This window comes from Cryptomeria japonica, chromosome 8 (genome assembly GCF_030272615.1).
Source record: "Cryptomeria japonica chromosome 8, Sugi_1.0, whole genome shotgun sequence".
NCBI classification, from domain to species: domain Eukaryota; kingdom Viridiplantae; phylum Streptophyta; class Pinopsida; order Cupressales; family Cupressaceae; genus Cryptomeria; species Cryptomeria japonica.
This window is the reverse complement of record NC_081412.1, coordinates 473,159,511-473,169,054: the sequence shown is the minus strand read 5'-3', so window position 1 is coordinate 473,169,054 and position 9,544 is coordinate 473,159,511. Positions and strand designations below refer to the sequence as shown.

Sequence of the window (9,544 nt, the reverse complement as noted above, 5' to 3'; positions counted from 1 at the left end):
TTTCATTTGAAAAATAACAAGCACTCAGAAAAGGGCTTTGTTGTATTTGCGGACTACTGTTGCAATACAAACCATAAGATGATCCTATTAGGGCTGAATTTCCAAGGATCCAAACCCTAATAAATTGAAAATTAATGTGAAACAATAAAAGGACATTGTATGAAGCATGAATTACCTAGAAATTGTAAATTCCTTTCAGCGAAATTCTACCCTGGAAAGATAAAATTGCAACGGGGCAAAACAGGAATACAAATTCCAGAGACTTAAATTTATTTTGCTTGTATTCCAAAAAGGTAGTGGGGAAGTCTCTTTATAATGACTCTGCAATCTTCCTCTTCAGCGCCTCAGAAATGAGAAGCAGTCCAATGGCTTGTACAAATATTATTGCCGAAACTGCAGGCCAGTCAGACCTACCTGGAGAAGCCATCTCCTCCACTCTGGCATGAAGGGTTCCCAGATCAATGCCATCCAATAATGAGTCTGAAATTTCATCATCCACCTCAAAATCCAATATCCCAGGCTCTGCACAGAATTTTCACTTTCCATTAAACACTAAAATGCCACCAAAATATCAGTTCAATAAATTTGTCAAAAGAAATAAAACCCTCGGTAGCCATTCAAGCGACAAGCATTTAAAACCTATAAGACAGTGTAACTTAGCAGTCGTCGGTCTGCATATGTGAGAAATTGTGTATTGCCCTGGCTTTAGACCGGTGAATACAATTTGGGGCCGAATGCGATGCGTGGTGTGAAATAAATCTTCCGTTGTGCGATTGAGATATACATTGCATATATTTCCACAGAAGGATGTATCTCCCTGGACAGAAATTGTTCTCACAGCTCCCAGCCACACAAACCCTGTTTTTTCATCCCGGGAATTTCTAAGAAACTCTCGGTAAATAAAACACACCGACAAATTTACGAATTCAGTTGTATGCAAGAAATTTAAGTCTGCGGAAAATTATGCCTGCATCTGCATCGTTTCCGTGTTGAAATGGTGGATCGTCGACCTGAAATTCCTCGTCTCGTGCAAAGATGGCGGTGATAAGCAGCTGCAATTGACATTCCAAAATTGGATTACTATTTATTCTGTTCGTCGAAAGAATCATTTACAAGTATTGTTGTTACCAGACGTGTGAGAAACGAGAGAGCAGCTTGGAGCGCCTTCATTGACCTGTACAAGTTTGATATTTATTTCAAATTGCCCTGAAAAGTAGGGTTTAAAGATCAATGCAAAGAAGCTGTCAACACAAACAATAAGAGTAGGTTGTAAGTTGCAAATGACAAAAATATATTCTTGAGAGGAAAATCTATGGAGTGCATTCAAGAGAGGTAGGCAAGATCTGATACAATGCAATGAACCAGAACTGAAAGACAAGTGAAAGTGAATGCATCAATGGAAAAAGAGTAGATGTTCTTGCACAGACTAGGCTTTGGCTTCACTCTGCTTGTTACATTTTTGCATATGTTTTAAATAAGACAGCAGGGGAAATACATAGGCATACATACAATATCCTAATTATTGCATATCTTTTGAATGAGAAAGTATGGGAAATTGTGAAGATTATTAAGCTTGGTATTAATTTACAATGTCATTATTGTCATATTATTATTTTATTAATATAAGTTTAGGACTTAAAATTTCGTAAGTTCATTTTATATTCAAAGATACATATAGACAATTTTGGATGTGGCTATTTTCTCTACAAAATAACATTTTTGATAATATCCTATCTTCTCGATTTCATGAAAATTTTAAAAAAATTAGATAAAAATAATATGAAATTATATGAAATTTTTTCAATTTTATCAATTAATTTTACTTTTTTATATTTTCAATTCACCTAAATAAATAAATATTAAAAAATAATTGATTAAAATTTAAAAAAATTAGATAATTGACAAGTGGTAGAATTTTTTTTTAGGTAGTGAAGCAATTTCTAACAGCCCACCTTTTCCATTTGTCTAGAATAGCCCTAAAAAGTAGGAGTTGAAAATATTTCTTAGGGTAAGGTCCCATGAAAGGACTTCTAAAACATTTCAATGGGTGTCGTTGAGATTTTTTAGAATATTTTAAAGTTGATGGTCCCACTATTTGGAATATTTTAAAGCCGGTGGTCCCACTATTTTGTAGTGCACATCAGCTTAAAAGTTTAAGCTCGGAAATTTAGTATGAAGAATGCTGCAACTAAAAAAAAAAAGTGAACACCATTTTCCTTCTATTTCTTTTCTGGTGGGAATTTAAAATAGTAAGTTAGTAACGAATTCTAGCCCCACAATCCTAAAATGTAGGGGCTGCTATTTTTCAAGAAAAGATTATGTAGCATAATTTTTTATTCATGGGACCTACTGCTCTGAAAATAGATCTTGAAGTCCCTTTCATCCGACCTTATCCTTAATTCTATACCAAATTTTTTTGACTTCATGAAACTTGCCTTCCTTAAAAATAGGCCATGAAGCTCCCCTCATAAGACCCCAGCCTATAATTTTTTAATTTTATAACCTAAATTGAAAGCCAGTTACTTTAAAATAATCCTAAAAAATCTCAAACACTTGAACTTTTATAAAAACCCATCCTAAATCCCCTGACTAGATTTGGCATAGACTAAAGTCGATTGAAAGCAAATGAACAGTAGAGGAGGAGGACTTTATGGCAATCTCTCCTTGTTGTTGTAGGGTATGGAAATGGAATTTGTATATGCCGTGTCGGTTCCTGCCACCATCATGTTCTGCATTAATCAACAAAGATAGTGAGAAATGGGGAAATAAGATCATGTTTCTATTGAAAATTAATGTGTTGCAATGGGTACCAGTAAAATGCCTTTGATTTTGGACTAGGAAAGTTATCGCCCCTTTCTTGCAGAATTATATTTTAGTTGATGGAGAGTCTGTAGAAAGTCCTTGTTGCCATTGTCCTCAGTGGGTGGAGGCCTACGCCTCTGTTATTCTATCTTCCTCACAAAAAATTCAACTTGAGTCTCATTATTTAAAATACCACGCTTATGACAAATTAGGCCCCTTAACTTTTTCCATTAAAAGGTTGTCAAGGAAATGGGTTTTTCAGTTTTGATCGTAAAGAAGTTATTGTTCTTGTTGTGACTTGTGAGTGGTGATTAGAGAAATGGGTTTATGTGTTTGAATGGTGTAGGTGTTGGCATTTTGATGATGTTTTGATTGTCATTGATGGACACACACTTTCTTGATGTATGAGTTATGCTCAACCGGTAATTGTTCCAACTGGTATTGTGTATTATTGAATGTATAGTCTTTAGACTATCAGTATTTTGCAGAAGATGGTTTACCGGTCACAGATTGACTGAAGATCCCAAGCGGTATGAAGACCCCAAGCGGTATGAAGACCCCAAGCGGTTCGAGGATCTCAAGCAGTACGAAGGACCCAAGTGGTAGTTAAATTTTGATCGAAACTCTACGATCTTCCAGTCTTCATTTTTCACAATCGATAATTAGTATATTATATTAGTTGGTATATATATGTGATGAGTTACCAACCGGTATTACTGTAATGTGTGATGGGTTATCATCCACCGACACTTTGGCGGTGTGTTTGTGTCGTGCTACCAAATGTGTCCAGATGCATTGTACCTAGGAATTTGTAGTCTAATTCTATTGGACCGACATGAAATCAAATTCCTTTATAAGGACATCATCTCTAGGGTTTGCATATGTATGAGATATAGAATAGCAAAGGTTATGTGCGATCATCGAAGAGAAGATTAGGTCTGTGTGAAGAGATAGAGTGTGGAGATATTGAAGACTGAAGTAATGTTGAAATGCATTAACAATGAGTTGTCAAGGATCTAGCTAAGCATACTGTGCTATTATCTAGATCATTCACTTATTGATTATTAATATCTTTGACAAGTCCAAAACCCTTAACCGGGTAGGCCTAACAAAGCCTTTGTAAATCCTCTAACAAGGTGGTTCACAACTGTGGATCTGAAATCCTTTAACAAGGTAGTCTTTAACAGGACTTATCTCCTAACAGAGATCTAGATTCCTAATAGGATCTATTCTGGTGAAGAACATTGTATGACCTTAACCGGTCTGGTTACTATTCTGTAGATAGTTACCTGTGAGTTTCTGCTCATCGTAGTTTTTCCCATTTGGGTTTCCACATCAAATATCTTGTGTTATGGTGATTGTGCTTTTGTGGGTGAATGATTTGTTTGCTATTTGGTTTGCACTTATCTTAACCGGTTTATTAGTGAATTTGTTGCACCAGTTATCTGCTAAATTGTTTAAAAGATTGATTACAGTATTTTTTGGTATACTATTTCACCCCCCCCCCCCCCTCTTAGTATTCATCAATTGGCATCAGAGCCAACCTTTCTATAAGTCTAACCACTTGGAAGGAGATATGAGGGAATACAATGTGAGGGAACTTACTCACCATCTCACTCAGACTGAGAGAGCCTATGATGAACTCAAAGTCAAGTATAAAGCTTCTTTGGCCAAAAGAAGAGAGCATGCTGAGAAACTAATGGATCTTACTGAAAATAGCTCTTCTGATGAAGCAGACATGGATGCCCTAGTTGAAGAAGTTGAAAAACTAAATGAATCAAAAGCCAATCTGAGAAAATAGTTGGAAGGACTAACTATCAGAATTTCTCAAGAGCTTGAGAACAGAAAGAAAGCTGAAGATCTGGTAAAAGACAAAGATCATCAGATTTCCAAGTTGAAGCAAGAAAGCAGTACCCTTACCGCTCATCTCCAGGAGAGTAAAATGGAAAAAGAAGAAATGCAAGGTGAACTAAACATGGCTATTTCTGAGAATGCAACCTTGATAGAATCCAATGCTGATATTTCCAAGGAACTTACTGAGTCAAAGGAGATACTTGCCAAATTCCATCAGAGTACTGCTAAGCTAGAGCAAAAGCTACAATCGGCAAAGCCAGTAAAGAATACCACTGGACTTGGTTTCTCTGGGTATGAGGAAGGTGAGACCTCTAGAACAAAAGCTGAAACATCAAAGAAGCAGCCGACATCCAAGGATAAAGGTAAGCAAAAATTTAAACCTGTTTGCTTTAATTGTCTCAAAGAAGGACATACTACCAATGTGTGTAGAAGTAAGGCCTACAACAATTTTCCTTATTTTCAAAACAATATGCCTAGGTCCAATAGATTCAATGGAAACTGTTATTAATGCAACAAGTTTGGGCATAGAGCATTTGAATGCAGGTCAGTTTTGCATAACACTGGGAGATATCCTCCAAGGACTCAAGGAGTTATTCCGGAACTTCCTGTGAACCGGAATCCCAACCGATACAATACCCATGACCATCGATCAGTTGGTTATCAAGCGGCAACTAGTTGGAAAGCAACTTGTTTGATCTGTCATGGTAGCGGTCACACTACTGCAACATGCAGAAGGAAGAATGGAAGTATGAATAATGGACCATGGAGAACACCTGGAATGGTATGCTATCATTGCAACAAACCGGGACACACTGCCAGAACTTGTAGATTGAGAAAGAACCTATCTAATGATATACCGTTCACTCCAGAATGGAAGATTGATGTTGAAACCCTTCAGGTGGAAATGAATAAAACTTGGAAAAAGAAATCTGAAGAAGAGTCACAGGATGAACCTGTTTCTGCACCAAGTGTGGAAGTCTCTGAACCGGCAAACTGAGCTTTAGAAAAGCTTAGGGGGAACATATCGATGAAATATTTTGAACCCCCAGTTTATATCGGTAAAGACCTTAACTGGTATATGTTACATGTCAGTCGACAGAAGATTTAAAGCGGTAAAAGGCAAAATTAGGGTTTGTGCCCTAGCGGTGATGCATTTATTATGGTAGGTGAGAATTTGTTTAAAAGGGTTTTCGTCGTCATTTTCACTTATCTGTTTACGAAAGAAGAATCTTCAAGAGCAGAGAAACTAGAGCGATTTGTTTGGCATTTGGAGAAATCGTGTGCGAAATCTTGCAATCATCTTCAATCAATCAGTGCATAACACTAAGCGGTGAACTAGCAACCAAAGTAGTGAACTGTGCGTGATATTGGAAAACCTAAATTTCAGATTGTGAAGGTATTTCCCAAAATTCTTTCTTATCATTTGATTATGGCTTCCGCATCGCACTCTAGTTCTAATGCACCCGAAGATACACTTGAATTTCTTCAAAAGAAAATGAGATACAATGCCCTATCACAAATTCCTATCGGAGTTATTGTCAAGGAAGATATTTCAAGGTATATAGACTATAAATTGGAAGACCTAGGATCCCTAGTAATTCACTCCCAACTAAGTCTATTCTGTAGAGATGACAAGAAGATCAAACCAGAGTATAGGATCCTCGAGAAGATGAATCTACACAATGCAGTATACTTTCTGGAAGAATTTACACAAGAACATATTCACATTATCCTCAATAGAGTGCATCGTGACAAAATGTATCTCGAGTAGACCCATGACATCACACCGGAAGCGGTTCATGTCGTCACTAGATTCTACAATGTTGGAGAGGTACCATCTCTATGGAAGGTCACTAAAACTAAAATGACAGAGCTCACCGATTCTGTGAGTGACCAACGGGCAATGACCGTCAAAACCATTACAGATGATCTGGTAAAATATGCTTGCATGGTGATTGGTTACAGAATATTTTATGCCAACAGAATAAATTTTGTCCCTACTACTGCGGTGAATGCTGCTTACAGGATGATCAAGGAAGATACTAAATTTGACCTATGTACCTATTTACAAAAGCAATTGTTGGTGAATCTGAAATCCATCAAACAGGATAACTCACTGAGGTTCAATTTTGGCCAACTTTTGGTCGGCCTATTCTTCTATTTTCAAGGTTATTTCCCTGGAGTAGGTGATGTTCAATGGTCTACTAACCTACCGATTTCCAGACAGATTAAGGAGAGTCTACAAGCAGTGGGAACTGCATATCCTAAGGTTCTAGGTAAGTATTTTGATGAATTCAAACTAAAGATGAACCAGAGAATGAGGATATCTGGCGATATTGTGAAGAAGTATGAAGATGACATCTGCTTCAAAATAAGGATAGATGACTGCATAATAGAAGTTGTGGAACCAAGAAAGGAAGTAGTTGGCCCTATGGGGTATGAAGTGGTGAATGACTTATTGATCGAGAATGCCTCTACCCTACTTGCCTCACCACTGGATGCAAAGAAGAAAAGAACCAGTACCTACTTGGAGAGAGTCACACCGATTGAGGAACCAAAGTAGAAAAAGGGCAAAGCAGTGCCATCGGTATTTGTACCGGTTACATCTCCCAGTCTGAAAGTGACCAAGCGGTCACCAGCCAAAAAGAAACCTAAGATCATTCCTGCTAAAGTATTTGAGAGGAAGCGGAAATCCAGGAATCACTCACCGGAGGAAGAAGACACTGAACCAGAGATTCAAATAAAGAAGACAAGGCAATCAAGCAAAAAGTTAAAGTCTACCGGTAATGTACCTGCAACTTTTGCACCAGTAAATATAGATATTTCTTCTTATAAACCAATGACACATTGTCAGAGGACAATAAAGAATATTAGGAGGAAATTGCTTGATGACTTGAAGGAACATTTTGATGACTTTAATGATAGTGAGAAAGAGGAGGTAGAACGGGAGGTCATTAAATATTTATGTGTTAATGATCGGTCGCCTTCTGAGATCAAATTTGTTACTCCAAATTCTTTGTATAATTCTTTGGATAATAAATGGCGCATTGCCATTGAGAGAGAACAAGAAATCAAGGAGAAATTTTTTGCACAATACTTTCCTGATGCTTCAAATTCTGAGTTATTTGAAATTATGGACAAAAACAAAGGCATCTTTTTTATGAGAAGGAGGCGACTCAAGTTATCAGAAGGTAAAACTTCTGAAGTAGAAAAGGATACACACATACATGTCAAAGTTGTTATTGAAATACACCGAGTATTTGAAGCCACCAAGAAGGCTAATCAAGAACCTGACCTATCCTCAGTCCAACTAGATGAGGTATTTGATAGTCAAGGTGAAAGAGTGACAAAACAAATTGACTCTATTTATGTTGATGCATTAGATAATGAGGATGTCACTCCTGACAAAGAGAAAGAGAAACAAGACAAAGAAAAAGATGCGAAAGAGAAACAGGACAAGGAAAAAGCTGAAAAAAGAGAAACAGGACAAAGAGAAGACAGAGAAAGAACACGAGGAAAAAGCAAGGCAAGAAGAAGATAAGAGAAAAGAAGAAGAAAAGAAGAGAGAAGAAGATAAGAAAAAAGAAGAAGAGAAGAAGAGAGAAGAAGATAAGAGAAAAGAAGAAGAGAAGAAGAAAGAAGAAGACAAGAGGAAGGAAGAAGAAAGGAAGAAGGAGGAAGAGAAGAAAAAGAAGGAAGAGGACAAGAAGAAGGAAGAAATGGAGAAGAAACAAGAAGAGGAGAAAAAGAAAGAGGAAGAGAAGAAGAAGAAGGAGGAAGAAAAAAAAGAGTGGAAGAGGAGAAGGAAGTAGAGAAGAGAAAACAAGCAGAGATCCAAACCGAAGAAGGAGGTTAGACTCCTAAGGCAACTAGTGATCAAACCTAGCAGGTTGATTCCACAGCCCTATTGATCTAACTCTTGCATGTCTGACTCAATCTCAAGATGAGTCTGAGCTACTTCGAGGCATCAAACTTGCACAGAAGAGACTGGAAGAATTACAGAGGAAGAAAGAACAGGATGTCATACAAATTGCAGTTGACACCCTTACCAGTCTCATTCTTGGTACTAACCTCCCCAGTACCGACTCCTCTCTATCCAAGCTCAAACTTCTTTGTACTATAGTAGAGGACTAGGTACAATGCTTGGAAGATGTTGCTGAAGCAACTGCAAGAAAGAATCATGAAAAGGCACTCAATATTGCCTTAGTCAAACAAATGAATGAATTCAGGATGCAACTACTGAAGCAACAAAATGACATCAGTGTTGCTATGGATGAGGGTAAATTACTTTTGAGTAAAATCTGCCAACCCCATCTATTTTGTGAAGATGTGCTCAAACAGAAAGCTCAACTCCAATCGGAGTTACAGGCATACATCAACAACTTCAAGATGCCCTATGACTTATTCACTACCTATGGGAAAATTGTTCATCATTTTCAGCGTCAGACTGCCAAGATGGACTTAGAGATCAGCAACCAGACTAAAGATTTGCAAGAGCTTCAACTGCTCCTATTACCTAAACTACAAGTACTTCGGAGATGCTTTCTCAACTTGGAAGCCATCACAATAACTCAAGAGCTGAGTACCATCGATGCAGTGGAAGAACTGGCATTCCAGATGAAGACTGAAAGTGAGGTTGCTACCTCATTACTTGAGTCATGGACATTGGACATGAAAATTTTTGTGCAGAATTTTAAATCTATTTTTGAGAAATTTCATTCCTTATTGTCATGAACATCTACTTTGTGTTATTTTATAAAAAAGATAGTTTGCATTACTTTGTCATTGTTGGCAAAGGAGTAGTGTACATCAAAATTTTGGTGAATGTTACCATTTTATGCATTTACTTGTAATATTTGCACGAGGGGTAGTGTATATGCTTAGGGGG

At 37.3% G+C, this 9,544-nt stretch overlaps 1 protein-coding gene across 4 annotated transcripts; it reads right to left on the bottom strand.

Moving 5' to 3' along the window:
* Positions 1–245: 245 nt before the first annotated feature.
* Positions 246–1,502, bottom strand: LOC131079547 (uncharacterized). 4 transcript variants are annotated; one of them, XM_058017526.2, is made up of 5 exons: positions 1,351–1,502; positions 1,129–1,174; positions 968–1,052; positions 640–858; positions 246–522 (listed from the first exon to the last, which is right to left on the bottom strand). In XM_058017526.2, exons 1-5 carry the CDS (start codon positions 1,392–1,394, stop codon positions 311–313), a joined length of 606 nt encoding a protein of 201 aa, XP_057873509.2. In that variant the 5' UTR covers positions 1,395–1,502; the 3' UTR covers positions 246–310. The 4 variants fall into 4 exon arrangements, with proteins under 4 accessions (XP_057873509.2, XP_057873511.2, XP_057873510.2 ...); XM_058017528.2 differs by having other exon boundaries at positions 1,129–1,206; positions 1,351–1,501; XM_058017527.2 differs by having other exon boundaries at positions 1,129–1,241; positions 1,351–1,500.
* Between the last annotated feature and the right edge of the window lie 8,042 nt (positions 1,503–9,544).

Excerpts from the sequence above, each read along its gene's own strand:
- LOC131079547 (XM_058017526.2), bottom strand. The coding sequence starts at position 1,394 with ATGCATTCACTTTCACTTGTCTTTCAGTTCTGGTTCATTGCATT. Across the intron at positions 1,175-1,350 it reads CAGTTCTGGTTCATTGCATT|GTCAATGAAGGCGCTCCAAG; the intron begins GTATCAGATCTT and ends AAACTTGTACAG. Across the intron at positions 859-967 it reads CGGAAACGATGCAGATGCAG|GGTTTGTGTGGCTGGGAGCT; the intron begins GCATAATTTTCC and ends ATGAAAAAACAG.